The sequence below is a fragment of the Scomber japonicus genome, chromosome 2, assembly GCF_027409825.1.
Source record: "Scomber japonicus isolate fScoJap1 chromosome 2, fScoJap1.pri, whole genome shotgun sequence".
Lineage (NCBI taxonomy): Eukaryota > Metazoa > Chordata > Actinopteri > Scombriformes > Scombridae > Scomber > Scomber japonicus.
In genome coordinates, this window is record NC_070579.1 from 2,408,638 (window position 1) to 2,431,110 (window position 22,473).

At 41.7% G+C, this 22,473-nt stretch overlaps 2 protein-coding genes across 2 annotated transcripts in view; one reads left to right on the forward strand and one right to left on the reverse strand.

The window, feature by feature from the left end:
- Positions 1-86, reverse strand: part of LOC128367748 (striatin-like) — a 39,706-nt gene extending 39,620 nt beyond the window's left edge. Inside the window, exon 1 of the mRNA XM_053328383.1 lies at positions 1-86. This exon is cut by the window's left edge and continues 106 nt beyond it. Coding sequence (XP_053184358.1) covers positions 1-86 — 86 coding nt within the window.
- Positions 87-3,952: 3,866 nt separating this feature from the next.
- map1lc3c (microtubule-associated protein 1 light chain 3 gamma) lies at positions 3,953-9,312 on the forward strand. Its single transcript, XM_053337947.1, has 4 exons — positions 3,953-4,013; positions 4,130-4,185; positions 4,293-4,399; positions 9,147-9,312. The coding sequence occupies exons 1-4, from the start codon at positions 3,953-3,955 to the stop codon at positions 9,310-9,312; spliced, it is 390 nt and encodes a 129-aa protein (XP_053193922.1).
- The last annotated feature ends 13,161 nt before the right edge of the window (positions 9,313-22,473 follow it).

The following is a 22,473-nucleotide window of genomic DNA, read 5'->3' on the forward strand; positions in this document are numbered from 1 at the left end:
GCCGCGTCTCCTCCGTCTCCAGTCTGCGGGGCTTTAATGCTCCCTCCGCCGGGTAAGAACACACCGGGGCCCGCCTGCTCGTCCATGGCCGGACCGGGGGAGAGGAGGCAGGCGGGGGGGGTGTGTGTGTGGGGGGGGTGTGGGGGGGGCGGTGCAGCTCTGGGTCCGGTCCTGTGAGCTCAACCGTGTCGGTGAAATTAAAAAAAATAAAATAAGTATAGAATCGTGAGGAAGAAGGTTTAGTCCATCAACAGTGAGACTGCTGTCTGAAGCAGCTGTCAGAGTCACAGCAGCGGATACACACCGGATACTACACACACACTGCTTCCGGTCTGGACCTTCAAAATACAACCAAGCCACACTTTGAGGAAAGGTTCTCAATGTGTGGTCCGGGATCCCACAGGGGTCGTTGAAGGGTTGAGAGCAGGACCGGCTCGGTGATACGGATAAAATCAAGTATTAATTATATGTTTTTTTATTTTCCTCTTAATGTTAAATGTTTGCCTCTGGGTTTAAAATGTGCCGTATAAACAGTGTTGGGCACGTTACTTTTAAAAAGTAATTAGTTATAGTTACAGTTACTTCTCCCAAAAAGTAACTGAGTTAGTAACTGAATTACTAGTAACTAGTTACCTACTCTGCCTTAACCAATCATCATCACTGTTGTCCCGCCCCTCCCGTCTTTTGTGGCTGAGAGCAAAGTTGGATGAGAACAGGTTCACTGAGTAGATTAGATTCAGTTTGTAACGTGCCTCATTTAATTAAGTAACGTAACGGCGTTGTAACCATGGAAATAGTAATTAGTTACATTACCCGTTACTGTAAAAAGTAACGCCGTTAGTAACACCGTTTATTTAAACAGTGTTATTCCCATCACTGCGTATAAATAAATAAAGCTGCCTTGACTTTAAAACCAGAAAAAGACACTTACTAGTCTCATAATTAGTCCCAACACCAATTCACATTTATACATTCCTCCATCAGTGATTAATAAATGTTTAATTAATCCTTCTGGTTGATTCACAATCACTGTTTTATGGTCCAGGAGAACATTGTTATAGAACATGATGAATACAACATGTTTAAATGCTGATTGACTGGACACATTTGTACATTTGCAGATATAAAAATGCACAAAAATATAAAAGCATAAAGCATTTCATTTCATTTTTGTAATCTGTGGGTCACATTAGGAAATGTCTGGATAAAATAAATGTTTCTGGTGATTTTAAAGCTCTCATGTAATAAACGGGTTAAATTTAAAGCAGGAGCAGCATGTGAGGGTTTATTATGACCATCAGTAAAAGTTAAAAGTTAAAAGTCTCACAGTTTAAACACATTGATGCAGCTCATGTTTAACAGTGTATTTATTTTACCTTTATATATAAACCCCAGGAACATTACACAGCTATGTATATCAGATTTTCTGCACATTTCACATTAATTTGGATCCATATGAAGGTTTATTATTTATTATTCTGTATGTAAATCTCAGGAACTTCTGCATATTCCACATTTATTCACACAAAGATCCAGTTTACTGTATAAAAAACACTTTATGTAACTTTAAAGAACATCTTATCTCATCTCATCTTATTTTAACACAATGACAGAATGATTGGGTTATTATTGGGTTTCATTCACTTTATAATAAAACATCTAAAAGCAAAGTTTATGAACCAAAGTGGAAATAAATCATGTGTATGGAGAATCTAAATTAACCTCTTAAGCCGTTGGTTTTGTTGTATTTTATTGCTTTCACTGTTATTTTATTGCTTTTAATTGTTTTTACTTCTTCCTCTCTTTATTTATTACCTACTGTAAAGCACTTTGGTACACCGAAAGGACTGATGTAAAGGACTGTATGAATAAAGTACATTTACATTTACATTAGGTTAGTAGTTTACTTCCTTTGCTCTGTGTCTTAAATCAAAGTAACATGAAGTGTGTTTTTCTTGCTGTTCAAACTAATTTCAAATTAAGTGAAGCAGCAAACTGTCACATGACGCTGAAGCAGTTTGTTTTCTTTCTTATGAAATAAAAATATAATTAATTATTTAAATAATTTAATCTAAATAATAATCGCTTCATCAGTCTGTTCAAACTAAACTCTTCACATGGAAACTGTTTTATTTTGAAAGGAACCGGAGCCACTGAAGATTACAGCTTTACGCACCTGTGAGGTGACGTCAGCACACCTTAGCCCCGCCCACCAGGTACAACTCCTCACCTCATTGGCTGATCGGCAACTTTTTACGCTTTATGGAAATTTAGAGTTCAGGTCCATATTATACATTTATTTATTAATTTATTAATTTATTTATTCATACATTTATTTATTTATTCATTTCAGTGTCTGGGTTTATAACATGCTTAACATGATCATATTAATATTATCATGTCATTCATTTATAAACACAGTTAATTATCACATTAGACTGTTTTACATAAATACTCTTAATTAATTCATTAATCTATATTTGACATCTGAACATCTTCTAAGCTACAAGTTTCACCTGAAGGAAACATTTCATTAAGAAAAATAGATTATAATGATCTCCAGGGCATTTATCTCTTTTTCTATTCAGTTAATTTAAAGCTAACTAATATCTGTGTGTTACTATATAAGTTATATTATTTAACCTAAAACTTGTAGGTCTATTAAATGAAATGACCAAATATGGGCATTAACATTTCAGGCTGCTTTGTGTTAATAAAAGTATTTCAGACATAAAACCAGAGTCTCACATTATAAACTTTGGAGTATTTGCACTGCAGCGCCTCTCAGTGGCTCAGAGAGGAACTGCAGCGCCTCTTAGCGGCTCAGAGAGGAACTGCAGCGCCTCTCAGCGGCTCAAAGAGGAACTGCAGCGCCTCCCAGCGGCTCAGAGAGGAACTGCAGCGCCTCTCAGCGGCTCAGAGAGGAACTGCAGCGGCTCCCAGCGGCTCAGAGAGGAACTGCAGCGCCTCTCAGCGGCTCAGAGAGGAACTGCAGCGCCTCTCAGCGGCTCAGAGAGGAACTGCAGTCTGTCTCTGTTATTCAGTTCAGCTGGAAACATTTAAATAACTTTCATTATATTAAAAACTATATTTATGATTAAATTAATGTTTGATGATAATGTTTCAGTGATTCTAACATTTTAACACTTTAACACTCTGCTGTTCTTTACTCTAAAATGATTTAACATCATTTTAGAAAATCTCCTCCTCTCCTCTTCTCCTCTTTCCTCCACTTGTCCTCCTCCTCTCCTCCTCCTCTCCTCTTCCTCCTCCTCTCCTCTCCTTCCTCTCCTCTTCCACCTCCTCCTCTCTTCTCCTTCCTCTCTTTATCCTCCTCTGCTCTTCCTCCTCCTTTCCTCCTCCGCTCCTCTCCTCTCCTCCTCCTCTCCTCTCTCCTTCCTCTCCTCCTCTCCTCCTCCCTTCCTCTCCTCCTCCTCTGCTCCTCTCCTCTCCTCCTCCTCTCTCTTCCTCTCCTCCTCTCCTCTTCCTCTCCTCTTCCCTTCCCCTCTCCTCTGCTCCTCCTCTCCTCTTCCTCTCCTCCTCTTCCTCTCTTTATCCTCTCTCCTCTTCCTCCTCCTCTCCTCCTCCTCTCCTCTTCTTCCTCCTCTCCTCTCCCCTTCCTCTCCCCCTCCTCTCCTCCTCTCCCCCTCTACTCCTCCTCCTCTCCTCTCCTCTCCTCTCCTCTCCTCCTCCCTTCCCCTCCTCCTCTTCCTCTCCTCTCCTCTAACCTGATTAATCCTCAGATGATTCTCACTGTGACTGGAAGGAGCCACGTGCTAATCAGCTGATGTGCAGCAGCCGCCTCTATTTAACTCCTGCTCGGCTGTGCGCGCGCCGCATGTTGAAGCAGCCCTCCATCACACACACATTCACACACACTCACTAACACTAACACTAACTCTCACTCTCACTCTCACACACACATTCACACACTCACACACACACACTGAGCATGCCTCCGTTTGATAAAGCTCAGCTGCAGAACAAACCTTTTAAACTGAGGAAGAGCTTCGGTAAAAAAAAAGAAAATGCGTAAAAAGAAATGCGTAAAAAACGGAAGAAAACGTAAAAACCTTTAAACTCTTCTTCTCTTTCTTTCTTTTCTTTCTTTCTCTCTTTCTTTCTGCAGCTACCAGGAAACAAGAAGTAGCAGGAATCAGGTTGAAATTCCCAAACAAAATCCCGGTAAGTCTCTGACAGTAGAAGCTGAATAATGATGATGATGATGATGAATAATATGTTTAAATGAAGCTCACGTGCGTGTTTTGTGTTTCGTGCTCGCGCTTCTCCAGGTGATCATTGAGCGCTATGAGAGGGAGAAGTTTCTTCCTCCTCTGGATAAAACCAAGTTCCTGGTTCCACATGAGCTCACTATGACTCAGTTTGTCACCATCATCAGGTAAAAGAGTTTAAATCTCATAAATGTGATAAATATCAGCAGAGTTACCGGATAAACTGGTTAAACTGGTTAAATGTGACGCTTTGGGTGTTTTTGGATGTGACTATTTGCTGGAACTAAAGAAAGCAGGATTGGTCAGATTGGAGTATTTTAGGGTTAATATAGAGATTAAATGTGATGTGAAGGGAAAATTATGTTTTTATAAATTTAAAGTGTGTTTTTAAAGTTGACATTTGGATTAAAATAGGTGTAAATCTTTTTTTTTTTAATAAGTAGATGAAGTTAAATATGACTGCGACTAACTATCAGAATAAAACTCTTTGATTACCGGATAAACTGGTTAACTGTGAAGCTTTGGGTGTGTTTTTCGGATGTGACTATTTGCTGGAGCCAAAGAGCAGGATGGGTCAGATTGGAGTATTTTAGGGTTAACATGGAGTTTAAATATGTGACAGATGTGATGTGAATGGAGAATTATGTTTTACAACTTTTAAAACATGTCTTTTAAAGTGGACATTTGGATTAAAATAGGTTTAAATCTTTTTTTTTAATAAGTAGATGAAGTTAAATATGACTGCGACTAACTATCATAATAAAACTCTTTGATTAGCTGCTGATGAATAGTTCACACATTAATTTTCGTCAGTCTGATTTAATGTGTAGTTTAGTTTTAGTCTCATTAACTTCTGCTGCTAGATGTTAAACTGTTATTTATTAGCAGAGTCTATAAGTTGATTAATGTGAAGTTATAATAATTTAAAGTTATTGAATCTGAGAGTTAATAAGTCCACTAGTGTCTCTGTGTGTGAAATGATTATTATAATTTATTCATGTTCAGATTTCTGTGGATTAACTGGTTGAAGTGTTTGAATGCTGCTTGACTTTTCTAGATAGATTAATTTTATTGATAATGATAAATTCAGGTTTCCAGCAGCTAAATATAGAAACATAAAAGTAATAAAGCATCAAAACAGACGGACAATAAAAAGATGTGAGGCAGTAAATAAGCCAGTAGGTTGTTTAAGTTATGTGTAAAAAATAAATAAGGATACTAAAATCTGTTTTACATAAACACATGAGCTAATAAAATGCAAATGAAGAATAAACCATTTTATAGATATAGTTAATGATCTCCAACATTTGATTGATTGGTTCATAAAATGTCCAAAAGAAGTGATTAATGTCGTCCAGTGTTTGTAAAAGCCAATATTTCATCTTTATAGAGCTTCAGTTTAGTGTCAGAGGATTAAAAATAAAACAAAATATGAATATTTAACAAGCTGAATGAGAAACTTTAGCTTTGATCTTTAAATGTAACCATCTGTTAATCAGCTGATTTAAATGTGAGGATCGGTCTAATTCCTGGAAGTGTGTTTTACTCTGTTCCTCTCAGTCACGATGACTCGGCAGAAACTTTCCAAACACAACAAACTGTTACACAACCGTCACTCACAGCTGGTTAGAGAGCTACTTCCTGTTTCCTGTCAGTCTACGTTGATCACATTTAATATAATCTGACTGAGCTTCATCACTTCATCATCATCACTTCATCATCAGTCTGATCACATTTAACCCTCCTGTTGTGTTCGAGTCAAGGAAACAAGGCAGGCAGGGAGGGAGGAAAGAAGGAAGAAAGGGGATGGAGGATGGGAGGGAGGAAAGAAGGAAGAAAGGGGATGGAGGATGGAAGGGAGGAAAGGAAAAATAAGGAAGGTAGAAAGAAAGGATGGTGGAAGGAAGGAAGGTAGGATGGTGGAAGGAAGGTAGGATGGTGGAAGGAAGGAAGGTAGGATGGTGGAAGGAAGGAGGGGAGGGGAGGAGAAGAAGGAGGGGAGGAGAAGGAGAAGAAGAAGAAGAAGAAGAAGAAGAAGGAGAGAGGAAGCACAGATGGAAGGAAGGAAGGTAGGATGGTGGAAGGAAGGTAGGAAGGAGGGGAGGGGAGGAGGAGAAGAAGGAGAAGGAGAGAGGAAGCACAGATGGAAGGGAGGAAGGAAGGAAGGAAGGAACAGTCAAAGTCTGGTCCAGTCTGGTGGTCCCATGTTTAGAGGGCTCAGAGTGAATAGAGTCACATTTCTCTCTGAGCTGCTTTAATACAAACTATAAAATCCCTTTAATCACTTTAATGAGTTTAATGAGTTTAACTTGTTCTTTCAGTCTCCATAGAAACAGATTTCAGTCTCTGTTCAGACATTAAGGTCAATAGATTTTAGTTAGTTCTCATGATGTGTTTGTCTCATGTTTCTATAAATAAATCTTTAATATTCCAGATAATCCAAAGAATGTGAAGTTTAATCACATTTGATTCAAGTTTAAAGCTTAAAATGTTTCACTGAGCACAACTAACTTATTTCACTTATTTATAGTTTGGAGACACAAACTTTTATTTCATCAAAGATCTTTAATTGTTTTTAAGATCAGATTCAGACTTTATTCACTCTGATCAGAAGTTGTTGATTTTAACCTTCCTGTCGTCAAGTTGACCAGTCTGTTTTGACTGTTCCTTCTTTCCTCCCTTCCTTTCTTCCTTCCTTCTGTCCTTCTTTCCTTCCTCCTTTTCTCTTTCTTTCCTCCCTTCCTTCTTTCCTCTGTCCTTCTTTCCTTTCTTCCTTCCTTCCTCCCTCCTTTCCTTCCTTCTTCCTCCCTTGCATCCTTCCTTTTTTCCTTTCTCCCTTTCTCCCTCCCTCCCTCCTACCTTCCTTCCTCCCTCCGTCCTTCCTCCCTCCCTCCCTCCGTCCTTCCTCCCTCCGTCCTTCCTCCCTCCGTCCTTCCTTCCTCCGTCCTTCGTCCGGCCGTCCGTCCGTCCTTCCTCCCTTCCTTTCTCCCTCCCTTCCTCCTTTCCTTTCCTCCCTCCTTCCTCTCTCCTTTCCTTTCTCTCTCCCTTCCTTCGTTGCTTCCTTCCTCCCTTCCTTCCTTCCTCCCTCACTCCTTTCCTTCCCTCCCTCCTTCCTCTCTCCTTTCCTTTCTCTCTCCCTTCCTTCGTTGCTTCCTTCCTCCCTTCCTTCCTTCCTCCCTCACTCCTTTCCTTCCCTGACTTGAGGACAACAGGAGGGTTAAATTGACTCTCTATCAGATTAAAGATGAATCCAGACTGTAAAGAGTTAAATCTGTTCTTCCTCTTTTTCATCTTCGTCATCGTCACTGAGCAGAAAGTGAACGGCTCATTAAATCACTTTATTACCCTTTAATGTGAACTCTCACCTCATTGGCTGATCAGGTCACATGATGACCTCAGTCACAGTTTGGATGATGTCATCAAAGCTTCACAGGGTTAGAGCTGATTTCACACTGAGACGAGTTAAAGAGCTTTAAACAGGAAGTCAGACCAGAACTGATTCATATCAAAGAGTTTCAGAATAAAACTTTAGATCAAAGCTGAAAGTTTAAAGTGTTAAAGTTTAAAGTGTTAAAGTTTAAAGTGTTAAAGTTTAAAGTGTTAAAGTTTAAAGTGTTAAAGTTTCAGCAGGAAGTTAATTTAATGTTTGAATTTGAGTTTTTGGACAGCTGCTGGTTTAACCTTCGTGTCTGTTTCCTTCCTTCCCTTCCTCCTTCCTCCCTTCCACCCTTCCTTCCTCCCTTCTTTCTTTCCCTCCTTCCTCCCTCCCCTCTCCCCTCCCTCCCAGCTCTGTGTGTGTTGTGTCACTTTGCTGCATGGAGACATTTTTGTGTGCAGGTTTGTCATTTTTCCAACTTGAACAGTGAAATATTTAGGAATTAAAGCAGCTATGTGGAGCAGCTGTCTGTTAAAGCACATTTCTCTTTAGGAGCAGCAGTTATGTGAAGCTCATGACCATCGCCGTAGCAACCGATTTAGTTTCATTGTGAAGTGAAAATAGCATCAGTGGGACTGTCGCATGACTCGTACTAGCAGATACCGCTGACCTCGCTGTTTCTAACCCAGCTGTGTTGAGCTTCTGTCACAAATTCACTAATATACATAACAGCTCACTTCCAGAAACATACCCGCTGCAGTAGATGTTGAACTGTGACTTCAATTGTCAGAAATATGTTAAGTGTGTCTACTTTTGTGAATTGGACTTCATTCTTTGGATGAGCCCTTTTTCTCCCAGCATGCTTTGCTCCAGTCCACATTTTAAGAACAAACAAAGAAAATAATATATTGCAGTTATAATTTTTTAAATATACGACCATGGAAGATGTAGAATACTTATAGCGACTATCCTGCAACCAATTAGCTACTTGGCTAGGTGTGGGAATGGATGGAGGGATGATGGAAGGATGGATGGCTGGCAGAGGGGAGGAATGAAGGAATGGATGGATGAATGGATGGAGGGAGGGATTGATGGATGGAGGAAGGAAGGAATGAATGGATGGAGGAATGAACAGCTCGAAATGTTGTGACTTTTCCTATAGAGGCTTAAAGTCTCATTATCTTATTTATTGTTATGCAGCTGCTTATAACGGTTATCATAAAGCTTAATATTCAAATATAAAGAAAACATTAAGGCAAAATACATTTATGGTTCAAAATTTGGCAGACACTAAATTACAAAGAATACAAGCAGCATGTAAAGGGTTAAATAAGCAGACTAATAATGGCTCCTATAAAACTGAAATAGGAGTTGATTTAAGTTCCCAAATTGGAGAAATGCACAGCAGGAAAGTGTTTTATAATACATCATGATTCCACTGCATGTGTATATAAGTCGTGATCTTGTGTTAGAATGATCCTGTCTACGGTCTTCCTCATGACTCTTGTCTCTCGTCTCTTTTGTCTCGTGTCTGTCAGGAACCGCATGGCTCTGCTTCCCACTCAGGCCTTCTACCTGCTCATTAATAACAGCGGCATGGCCAGCATGTCTCTCACCATGGCTCAGGTCTACAAAGATCACCAGGACGACGACGGCTTCCTGTACATGACCTACGCCTCGCAGGAGATCTTCGGACACGTTTGACACTGACCACGTTTCAACGCCTCTTAACTCAGCTGTAAATAGAAAAGATACTCTGTGTGTATATATTTGTAATATTTGGTTGTGTAAGATGAATTTTAAACAATAACTGTGGTTCTAATAAATCTTAATGTATAAATAATGAATCTGAGGTCAAACTTTCCTATCAAACTGATTTTTATTAATGGTTGCATGTCTGAAAGCTATTTTGTCCAATTATTATGAAGTTCTTAAACCTTTTATCAGGTGAATAATTATTTGATAACTTCCATAAATATCCTCCCCATGCCTCTGTGGTTGTAGAAATATGTGGATTTTTATATAGAGACTTTTTGGAGAATGTTTTACCCTAAAGATCAGCGAGGAAGCATATATGGAAACTTCATTGAGTCACAAGAGCAAAAACAATATAACATCCCCCAATAAGTTTAAGTATTTCAATGAGTTGTTCTATAAAGGGTTAAATGACTCAGCCTGGAGTCTCATATTTCCTACGTTCTGTGTCTGATGTGAACGTTACGGCTCATTTAAAGTTTTATCATAATTAGTTTTGGCTTCGCTGCTTAAATCTTTCTCCTCACTTTCAAAGCTCTTAATGATCAGACTCCATCATATCTGAAAGAACTCATAGAACCTTATGAACCTACTAGAACACTGGGCTCCCAGCTCATAGAACCTTATGAACCTACTAGAACACTGCGCTCCCAGCTCATAGAATCTTATGAACCTACTAGAACACTGTGCTCCCAGCTCATAGAACCTTATGAACCTACTAGAACACTGTGCTCCCAGCTCATAGAACCTTATGAACCTACTAGAACACTGTTCTCCCAGCTCATAGAACCTTATGAACCTACTAGAACACTGCGCTCCCAGCTCATAGAACCTTATGAACCTACTAGAACACTGTGCTCCCAGCTCATAGAACCTTATGAACCTACTAGAACACTGTTCTCCCAGCTCATAGAACCTTATGAACCTACTAGAACACTGTGCTCCCAGCTCATAGAACCTTATGAACCTACTAGAACACTGTGCTCCCAGCTCATAGAACCTTATGAACCTACTAGAACACTGTGCTCCCAGTTCATAGAACCTTATGAACCTACTAGAACACTGCGCTCCCAGCTCATAGAACCTTATGAACCTACTAGAACACTGCGCTCCCAGCTCATAGAACCTTATGAACCTACTAGAACACTGCGCTCCCAGCTCATAGAACCTTATGAACCTACTAGAACACTGCGCTCCCAGCTCATAGAACCTTATGAACCTACTAGAACACTGTGCTCCCAGCTCATAGAACCTTATGAACCTACTAGAACACTGTTCTCCCTGCTCATAGAACCTTATGAACCTACTAGAACACTGCGCTCCCAGCTCATAGAACCTTATGAACCTACTAGAACACTGTTCTCCCAGCTCATAGAACCTTATGAACCTACTAGAACACTGTGCTCCCAGCTCATAGAACCTTATGAACCTACTAGAACACTGTTCTCCCTGCTCATAGAACCTTATGAACCTACTAGAACACTGCGCTCCCAGCTCATAGAACCTTATGAACCTACTAGAACACTGTTCTCCTAGCTCATAGAACCTTATGAACCTACTAGAACACTGTGCTCCCAGCTCATAGAACCTTATGTACCTACTAGAACACTGCGCTCCCAGCTCATAGAACCTTATGAACCTACTAGAACACTGAGCTCCCAGCTCATAGAACCTTATGAACCTACTAGAACACTGTGCTCCCAGCTCATAGAACCTTATGAACCTACTAGAACACTGTTCTCCCATCTCATAGAACCTTATGAACCTACTAGAACACTGCGCTCCCAGCTCATAGAACCTTATGAACCTACTAGAACACTGCCCTCCCAGCTCATAGAACCTTATGAACCTACTAGAACACTGTCCCAGCTCATAGAACCTTATGAACCTACTAGAACACTGTTCTCCCAGCTCATAGAACCTTATGAACCTACTAGAACACTGCGCTCCCAGCTCATAGAACCTTATGAACCTACTAGAACACTGCCCTCCCAGCTCATAGAACCTTATGTACCTACTAGAACACTGTCCCAGCTCATAGAACCTTATGAACCTACTAGAACACTGCGCTCCCAGCTCATAGAACCTTATGAACCTACTAGAACACTGTCCCAGCTCATAGAACCTTATGAACCTACTAGAACACTGTGCTCCCAGCTCATAGAACCTACTAGAACACTGTGCTCCCAGCTCATAGAACCTTATGAACCTACTAGAACACTGTCCCAGCTCATAGAACCTTATGAACCTACTAGAACACTGCGCTCCCAGCTCATAGAACCTTATGAACCTACTAGAACACTGTCCCAGCTCATAGAACCTTATGAACCTACTAGAACACATTTCACTTTTGTTTTTTGGACCTGGTCTAATGAGGTCACAAAAAACAAACAGTGAAATGTGCCTTTATAGCATTTTCACAAACAGATTAAGGGTTTCACAAATCATGGACTGTGTTTTTATGAATCTTCAGGGTCTGAGGATCTAGTCCACATTTGAGAAGTCTAGGGTCAGTGGTTTTTAATCTGGACCTGGTCTAATGAGGTCTAGACGTAGTATTGAACAAAAACGGTGAAATTTTCCCTTTAGCGTTTTCACAAATAAAATAAAAGTTTCATAAACACAATAATAGGTTTCAGACAAAGTTAATGTCTTACCTAAAATATCTAAAATGTTTTCACATCAAGAAGTGTCACAAAAACCTGACAATTAGTGGGCAAACAGTCGCATTGCACGTTAAAGTCATTCAGCGTCGTACCGCAGGCCTCAATGCTCAATTCCGATTTATTGTTTGTCTGTTCATATTACACTTTTAAATGTTTCCTCCCTCCTGAAGTGAGCCGCATGCTCAGCTGATCATTAATGACGTCACGCACAGAACGGTGTTTACGGAAGTGACCATGGCAACAGCAACAAGCAACGGCCGGTGAAGTTACTGGTCGTCTCATTTATGGTCTAATGTTAAAAACAGTGTGTTTGTGAGCAGCTAATGTTAAAAAGGAGGAAGAGGAGAAAGAAAATGAATACTCTAATGATGTCTTTATGAGGAGCATTAGATGTGTGTTGCTCCAGAATAACGTCAAAGTCGCATTAACCTCTTAAAACACGCTGTTCCGCTTAAGGGACGGGTCGGATGTTAGGAGGCAGCGACAAGTTCTTCTGAATGTTTTAAACAGCAACCCTTAAACATATATATTCATGCCGTACATTGTTAGAAAGCTTAGATTCTCCTGATTCATTCAAGACCACTCACGACTTATATGGTTGCTCACAGCCGTCAGAGTATTAGCGGTTAGCTCGGCTAGCCACTCAGCTAAAGTAAGCTAACAGCTATAATGCTACATACCTTCAAAGTCTTCCCTTTATCCACAACGATCATCTTATGACTCAGGACTTTCTGTACAGCTCGCCAAGTATCCATTCTTGTGAAATATGAAATCCGTTTCCATAAAACCGGAATACTTTCCTCAATATGTCAACATGTATTTAGTCCAACACGTAATGTAACACACACGGAACAAACCATATACGGTCCGTTTACGTCATTTCCTGACCTGCACGTCCATCTCAGAGTACACGTGACTAGATGTTTACGACCGTGAGCCTCTTCTGCTTCTGACGACACCACACACCAGCCAATCAGTGCTTAGGATTAGGCAGCACGTGCCTCCAAAGCCAATGAGGACATGTGACCGACGACAACCACAACGTGGGTTTGATTGACAGCTGTTCCAGCCAATGGAAATATTCGGTGAATTGAAGTTGATAACCTTTTAGCCAATAGTCTGAGGTTTCCAGCGGTGTATGACGTATGACGCTAAGCTATCAGTTTGGCTGTCCATAAGCGTAACCGGCGCGCTCCAGTGCCCGTGCGCGCACCGATGCGTGAAAGAGTTGAAGGCATCTAAAAGCCCCAAACAGAAACAGCGCAAGGGAGAGAGAGAGAGAGAGAGAGAGAGAGAGAGAGAGAGAGAGAGAGAATGTGTGTGTGTGTCTGTGTGTGTGTTTGTGTGTGCGCGTATATTTTACTTGTTGGTTGTTTAACAAACAGCAGCTTGTCGCATTACTGCCATCTAGTGGAATTACATCAGTACTACAACCGCCAATACTATTAGTACCAGGGAGAGAGAGAGAGAGAGAGAGTGAGAGAGAGTGTATGTGTGTGTGTGTGTGTGTGTGTGTGTGTGTGTGTGTGTGTGTGTGTATGTGTGTGTGTGTGTATGTGTGAGTGCGTGTATGTGTGAGTTTGTGTATGTGTATGTGTGAGTGTGTGTATGTGTGTGTGTGTGTGTGTGTGTGTGTGTTTGTGTATGTGTGTGTGTGTGAGCGTGTGTGAGTGAGTGTGTGTATGTGTGTGTATATGTGTGAGTGTGTATGTGTAAGTGTGTGTGTGTATGTGTGTATCTGTCTGTGTGTGTGTGTTTGTGTATGTGTGTGTGTGTGAGCGTGTGTGAGTGAGTGTGTGTATGTGTGTGTGTATATGTGTGAGTGTGTATGTGTGAGTGTGTGTGTGTATGTGTGTGTGTGAGTATGTGTGTGTATATGTGTGAGTGTGTATGTGTGAGTGTGTGTGTGTATGTGTGTATGTGTGTGTGTGAGTATGTGTGAGTGTGAGTGTGTGTGTAATGTATATCTACTTGTCACAGTGTCTGATAAAAGCCGGGTCTGAAGGCGTCTAAATGCCCCTAACAGAAACAGCACAAAGGTGCGAGGTCCCGCCCAACGCTGCTTGCAGCTTTAATGCAATATGTTTACTGATGTCAAACCCAGCAGAGGCAGAGAGTGTGTTCTGGTTAAGAGACAGTGGAGTGGAGGCAAGCTACAGAGCCCTCACATAGAGATGCATTGCTTGCACCTCAAGCTGTTTATTTCGAGTCTCCACCTCCTTTATCCGGAGGGCTAGGCGGAGATCCTCTGTGGACATTTTACCAACAGGAGGACCAGAGGCTTTGTTACATTTCCTGCTTAAAATTGGTCATAACATAATATCCTCATTCCGTCACCAACAGTACATTTGTTAAATTGAGCACATAATAAATAGTGACATGATCACACAACATGTGCATCATTTAAATCATTTTACATGTTTTGCATAAGGGTATACGTGCACATGTGTATGTTCCCTAATTAATGGCAATACTGTGTACAATGTATATAGGTGTGTGTGTCTATATGCACGCATGCATGAAGTCTTAATGAGTACGTGTGTGTGTGTGTGTGTGTGTGTGTGTTTCTCAATCTGTGTGTTCATGTTACATGCATGTGTGCATGCACAAGTGCATTAAAGTCACTGAGGTTTGAACTTTGGACGGACTGGTTATTTCAGAGCTGCAGAAGACCTCATATCTGATTTTGAAAACTGTTCTGTGAGCTACAATAAACCAACAGATAAACAAAGATAACAGAAGTTCAATCAGAGAAATCATTTTTAGTGACAGTTATTTTATTGTCCATTGTGATGTCATCTTATTTATAAAGGAGTATCCCCTGTTGGAGTCTAGATACTGGAGGTGGGTTAGGGTTAGAATGAAGACAGGGCTGAGATGAGAGGATGATTCACACTTCACACTTAAGTGACAGACAACAGGAAATGAACAGGCTGCAGTAAGGGTCAGGGTTAGAATTAAGACAGGGCTGAGATGAGAGGATGATTCACACTTCACACTTAAGTGACAGACAACAGGAAATAAACAGGCTGCAGTAAGGGTCAGGGTTAGAATTAAGACAGGGCTGAGATGAGAGGATGATTCACACTTCACACTTAAGTGACAGATAACAGGAAATGAACAGGCTGTAGTAAGAGGTGGAGCATCATTAAAAAAGAGAAACGTTTCATTTCCTCAAATAAAACTTAGTCTGTCAGAAACACGAGGAGCTGCTGTCGACAACTCTCATCTGTCTGAAGAAACAATCTGAGTTCTTCACTTCTTTCTTAACAACTGACTCAAACACTGGTGAGTAAAACTGATAATATTTACTGTGTTTCAACAACCAGCATTAACACAAAACTTAGCAGATGGCTACGGTTACATGAGAAGGTCAGAGGTCGTCTATGAAGCCTTGTTATCTAAGTCACAGTTATTAAAAACCTTTAGTTGGGTTCAGAGCTGCGAACCATGACACAGAACACAGAGCGGAGGCCTGTACTACGAAGCTGGATTTTCTCTTATCGAGGTAACTTCAGGGTTAACCCTGGGTTTTCCGTCCTACAACGCTGGTTCACTTCTTACCGGGGTAAATCACCATGGTAACTTAAGCTGAATGGCTAACCTGCTCTGGAGCAGGTTATGTTCTGGATAAGAGATCAACGAGTATAAAAGCCTCCTGACCAATCGGTTCTCTTGACCTGCCCATTCCTAGAAGATCCTGTCGACATCATTGAATGTACTTGACATTAAATGTATAAACCTATTAGGTGCTTCAACTATTTGAGTTAATGATATCAAACCAAGTGTAACAAATAGAATAATATCCCTCATGTGCCACGAGGGTTATTTTTCAAATATATCTTTTTCGTCCATATTTTTTAACAATTAACATAAATGAATAAATAACCTCACCACCACTCCAGTTTCAGAACTATATTTTTAGCGCATAATAGGTTTATTTGAATGTCAAATGAATGTTGAATAGTAAACTTAATGTTGGTAATTTTCTGCCAGCATTCCTTCCTGGCTTTTGCTGGGCGGGTTTATGCTAATCACTAACAGAAATCTTGAAACACAGTTTGTGAAGCCTAGCTCCACAATTCAAATCTAAATGGTTGAAATGCTTTTTACACCTTTTTTAGAAATACATTTATGACCTATTTAATGTGTGTAGAAGAAAATGTCTGAATTCACTTTACACGGTCTTTAAGAATGAAGAGATTGTAACTGTGGGGAATGGATATGTGTATGGTGGTGGGTATACGTCTGTGGTGTTTATTTATCAAACCTTTCATTGTTTCTCATTTGGGTTGTGAATATTTTTTTTTAGAAAGTGATGCCTTGATATAATTAATTATGAGGAGAAAAAAAGTGAACCCCCCCCCCCCCCCCCACTTTACAGCCCCTCCAGTAGTCGCACATCACCATAAGCCAGACCTGGGCATTTTGCGGCCCGCGGGCTGGAGCCGACTGTGCTGAGAAGCTGTGACTGAGAGGTCACTCTCTCTCTGTCTGTCTCTCTCTCTTCTCACTTCATGTCGTTTCCCTTTGAATTCAAGGCAAAAGTACAAGATTAAACTGAGTGAGGACTGCACATTCTCTGTCTATCGATCGCGCAACAGCCACACCCACACACACACACCCCCATACACACACACACAAAAGCAGCGCTGTCCACAGTGTTGTGACTCGACTCCTGAACCGGTTATATGCCCACACAACGATCAGACTTTAAAAAATCCACAATAAATGACATAAACCGATTGAACATTGAGAACTCTTTTATTTTAAATCGACAGAAAACCTCCCTCCGCTCAACAATGTCTGAACCACGCCTGAATCACCGTCACTTCCTACACATCCACTAACACTTGACCGATGGCCTGGACCTCAGAGAAGTGCTCCACAGCTTCTGCTTTGCGAGTGAGCGAAGGGAAGAGTAATTCATCTCATTAAGACCTGTTAATAATTCAGTTTTGGTTATAGGTGACGTCCCACATCAATTAATAGGCTACATGCTTACAAATGCCATAAGCTAATGTTACTTTTGTGTTTTAATATCTTGTTTTTGTGTTACAAGCCTTTGAATTACATATTGAGTGTTCTTAATTGGCTCCTCACCTGCTCGCTGCCTGTTGCTCAGCGTCTGCTGTCCACACACTGCATGCTGGAGTGACGTCAGTGACTCAGTGCACGTTAACGTGCTTGTTAAGATGTAGTGAATTTATTATTGAAACGAGCCAACGTTATTTGTGTGTCCATTTCCTAATTTTTTCCCTCAAAGCAAAGTTTGTTTTTGACTACATTACTTGAATCGTTTTCTTTACTCACCATCTCCCGTGTAAGAAGACTGGGTTACATTGCAACTTTATTTGATCCAGGTGATGTAAAGTCTCTACCGCTGTGCCAAACTGTGCCACCGCACATGGTCTCGCACCAGTGTGAACTATATTATGACTTTCGGGGAATTCACTTGTTTTTCATGCTTTTACCAATGATCATCATTCCCATTAAATAACAAGAACAACAAGAATAAAAGGCGAAAAGTAGAAACTGCAGTCTGTGTGTTTTCAGCACCACAGTGTGAACAACGGCGATGAGAGAACGACATACTGTGTAATAACACACTTTAATTGCCACTGATAGGCCTGCCACTTTACATCTGATAAACAACAGATAAATATATCCACCCCTCTGTAGAGAAGAAGAGCACATTCATATTCATATTCATATTCATTGCAAAGGCAATTTTTCCACTTGATCCGATGATTGCGATTAAAAATGTGCACCGACATTACAGTGAGACAAAATTGAGCAGGCTATGTGCGCCTGACAGTCATTAAAGTGCGAGAACTCGCAACAACCCCCACGGCCCCCCCACCTCTAAAATGAATCAGGCGCCGCGTCTGAGACCAAATGTTGCTTTGTTAAGAATCAGACAAAAGAGACAGTGGTTGAGCTCAGATCATGTGGGAACTGAAACTACGTATGCTCACCATATGAATCGTGTGAGACCACATATGCTTGGCCAGAAACAGAGTAGGCTATTTAATAGACAGAATGAATAGATAGAAGGAGAAGTAGAAATGAAGAGGAGAGAGAGAAATGAGAGGAGAGAAAAGCACATAGAAAAGCAACATTGAAAATAGTAGGTCCAGGACAGGAACTGGTCATCCCGACATCCCCACCTCCACCTTTGAAGGCGTGTTCTATGTCTATATCTATATGTCAAGTCTAAATTTGATAACTGGCTGACATTGAACTGTTCACAAATCCTCAGTCTTTGATGTTTCTAAGCCCTCAGTGAACCAGGCAGCCACAGCCCTAGTCCCATCTGACTAGATTTGGGGATGAACCTAGGCAGTGTGGAGACGCTGCCCTACATGTCCACCGGCCTACTGACAGAGTCTGGCACTCTTAGGCAAGTCCTCCCTTATCCACTTCTATCACCAGACCAGATGGAGGTCTCGCTCACAATCCAACTTTCAACATTTATCAAGCAATGCAATGTGCCATGAGAATTTTTTTTTTTTTTTTTTTTAAAGATTTTTTTTTAAGACGCCTTTATTCAACAGTAGACATACAGGAAACATGGGAGAGAGAGGGGGTGTGACATGCAGCAAAGGACCTCCGGCCAGGATTCGAAACGGGGTCGGCTGCGTATATGGCATGCGCTCTAACCACTCGACCACCTGCGCGCGTGCAATGAGAATTAAAGTCTATTTTAACTTTTGCTTTACAGACTAAGTTTAAGGAAGCAATTCTGCAACAGGAAGTATCATCTGTGGGGTGATGCTTTCGGCAAGCCTCTAACCACAGGAAGCGCTGTTTATACACGTCCTCTCACAGACCCCACGTGCAGCATGCATGTGCCTAGCTATCGGAACAAACCAGTTGCATAAATACATATCGAAGCTATACCATATAAGGATATGTTCACAGGTTCAGAAGTGCGTCTTACTGGAGCTCCTTGGTAGCTGAATGGTTATGGGACCTTTGCTGCAGGGAGGAGTTATATAACTTATGGGAGTGGTCTCACCATGATTGACAGTTTATGCTGGTTGTAGGTAGAATAGAGACTGGTGATTTAACAAGTACACTGGCCACCACTGACTGATAAAAGATGCAGCATTTCATGACATACATCAAATGACCTCAGTCTGCGGAGGAAGAAGAAGCTCTGCCCCAGTCAAGCGGTGTACAGAGTTAACAGGAACGGAGCACGGCCCGTTCCCTGAGGAGCCCCAGTGCTGCTCATCACCATCCTGGAGACACTTTTCCCCCCCAGGCGAACAAACTGTGGTCGTCCAGTCAGATAGTCAGTAATCCAGCTGGTGATGTTAGGATCCAGCCCCATCACCTCAAGCTAGTCTCTCAATAAAGAAGGTTGGATGGTGTTAAATGCACTTGAAAAGTCAAAGAGAAGAATCCTTACATAACCTCCTGGCACATCCAGATGAGCATAGGCCTTGTGGTGCATATGTCTCCTGTATTACATTACGCTGGATTGCATTACTCTTATTCTGGACTCACTGTTATTATCTTTAACATTTCTGCTCTTCTGAAGAGCGATCAGGATGTTATCAAGTGGTTGCTTAGGTACTGTATGTTCAGGTGTTCATTTATAATGATAATTATAATGCTGAGATCTAACATAACAATAATACATTTGATCCAATCTAATTCAGAGTATGTCAGATTAGATTGCATCAGATTCAATGTAATTAGATTTGACTACAATTGAAAGCAGAATTGACCGTCAGCTCATGGAACGTGCTTTGAACGTGCACATAATGAAGAAATGAGGAAAGGTCAGCACTTCACACTAAAAAAACAAGTGATAAGAGGAAGTTGATAAGAGGAAGTAAAAACCTCATAACCAAGCTGCAAAAGAAAAAAGCTTAAAGTCCTTAAATATACTCAGAAACACGAATGATGAAGAAATGTGTAACGGTTAGCACTAAAATGACAGTTGATAAGAGGAAGTAAAAACCTCATAAAAAAGCTGCAAAAGAAAAAAGCCTCAAATATACTCAGAAACACGAAGAGCTGCTGTCGACGCAACTCTTTTCTCTTCATTCTCAACGACCAACTCAAACACTGGTGAGTACAGCTGATTATATTTACTGTGTTTCAACAACCAGCATTAACACAAAACTTACGTCTCTCCTCACAAGCTAATATACAAACCAACTGTGACTGGTTTCCAGTATCACCTCAGTACTGGGATGAACACCCATGGAAAACAGGTCCGGGGGAGGGACCAGACAAAAGGTAGCTCAAAACATCCCTTATGATGGAAAACATATATGGAACCACATTTCCCTCGCCCGGACGCGGGTCACCGGGCCTCCCCCCCTGGAGCCAGGCCTGGGGGTGGGGCTCGATGGCAAGCCGAGGTGATCAAAAAGCTCCTCGATGGCAGGGCCCCCGGGGGTGGATGAGATCCGCCTGGAGTTCCTTAGGGCCCTGGATGTTGTGGGGCTGTCATGGTTGACACGACTCTGCAACAACGCGTGGACATCGGGGGCAGTGCCTCTGGATTGGCAGACTGGGGTGGTGGTCCCTCTTTTTAAGAAGGGGGACCGGAGGGTGTGTTCCAACTATAGGGGGATCACACTCCTCAGCCTCCCTGGTAAGGTCTATTCGGGGGTACTAGAGAGGAGGGTCCGTCGGATAGTCGAACCTCGGATTCAGGATCCTTGAGGGTGTATGGGAGTTTGCCCAACCAGTTCACATGTGTTTTGTGGATTTGGAGAAGGCATTCAACCGTGTCCCTCGGGGAGTCCTGTGGGGGGATCTCTGGGAGTACGGGGTATCGGACCCCCTGATACCGGTGTCAGAGCTTGGTCCGCATTGCTGGCAATAAGTCGGACTCGTTTCCAGTGAGGATTGGACTCCGCCAGGGCTGCCCTTTGTCACCGATCCTGTTCATAATCTTTATGGACAGGATTTCTAAGTGCAGTCAGGGCATTGAGGGGTTCTGGTTTGGTGACTTCAGGATTGGGTCACTGCTTTTTGCAGATGATGTGGTCCTGTTGGCTTCATCAGACCGTGACCTCCAGCTCTCACTGGACTGGTTCGCTGCAGAGTGTGAAGCAGTCGGGATGAGAATCGACACCTCCAAATCCGAGTCCATTGTCCTTAGCCGGAAAAGGGTGGAGTGCACTCTCCGGGTCTGGGATGAGATCCTGCCCCAAGTGGAGGAGTTCAAGTACATCAGGGTCTTGTTCACAAGTGAGGGAAGGATGTAGCGTGAGACCGACGGGCAGATTGGTGCGGCATCTGCAGTAATGCAGACGGGTCTGGGCTTCCCTGCTTAGGCTGCTGCCCCCATTACCCGACCCCGGATAAACGGAAGAAGACGGACGGACGGACAATTACCATATCAATAGTTAGTACAGGTTGAAGGATTTTAGAGTCATGTGTAGAGGAGAATTTGGCAATATTCACTCCTGTACAACATTAATTAGACAGTGTGTGTGTGTGTGTGTGTGTGTGTGTGTGTGTGTGTGTGTGTGTGTGTGTGTGTGTGTTCATGTGAAAACAGGCAAAACTCAAAAGATTTAAAATGGCTGATGGACTCATGTTCAAGATGGTCTCTGAGACCACATGTTGCTTTATTGGGCAACAGACAAAGACACAGCAGTTGAACTCAGATCGTATGTTAACTGAGGTCACGGAAACTTGGCCAGAAACAAAGAGTATGTGAAGCAGAACTCTAAACCTTTTGTTAAATGTGTGTGTAGCTTAAATTTATTTCAGTTCAGTTTTATTTATATGGTGTCAAACCACAACAGAAGTTATCTCAGGGCACCAGGGTTCAAAATGTTAAACAATTACAATATGATGCAAACAGACACAAACTGGTATTTATAGACACAGAATGTGCAGACCTCTTGTATTCTTTAGACCAGAGGGGGAAATCCAGACTAAAATGAAAAAATGACCATGACAATAATCAAGTAGGAATTATTCATCACTGATTGGGTCCATGTGGGTTTTCTGTTGGTTGCCCACAGTCCAAAGTCCAAGAGGGCAAGATGACTATGGGACCCACATGGGCATGTTTGCTGGGTGGTTTATAGTCCATGTCAATTGAATGTAAAGTGAATGTGTCACGAGTTGTGCAGAGACACAACATACTGGAATACTTTTAACCTATCATGCTCTTTTTCTCTCACATGAGGAAATGTGTAGTTTTAGTTCCTGTATGAGACGTTCATCTCTCTTCATGTGTCTCAGCTCTGCTGTCCGGCTCATAAAGACTCCACAGATTCACTTCTCTCAGTCTGCAGAAGAATCTACAACCAACAAGACTTCAGTCAGGAAAAAGACAGCTGTTGTCTCTCTGTGAGTGTTAAGCACATCTTCCTGAACCTCAGACTGTGAGTTATCTTCCATTTATGATTCACATTCATCACACAATCTGACAAAAATCTTCAAACTGATATCAAACAGT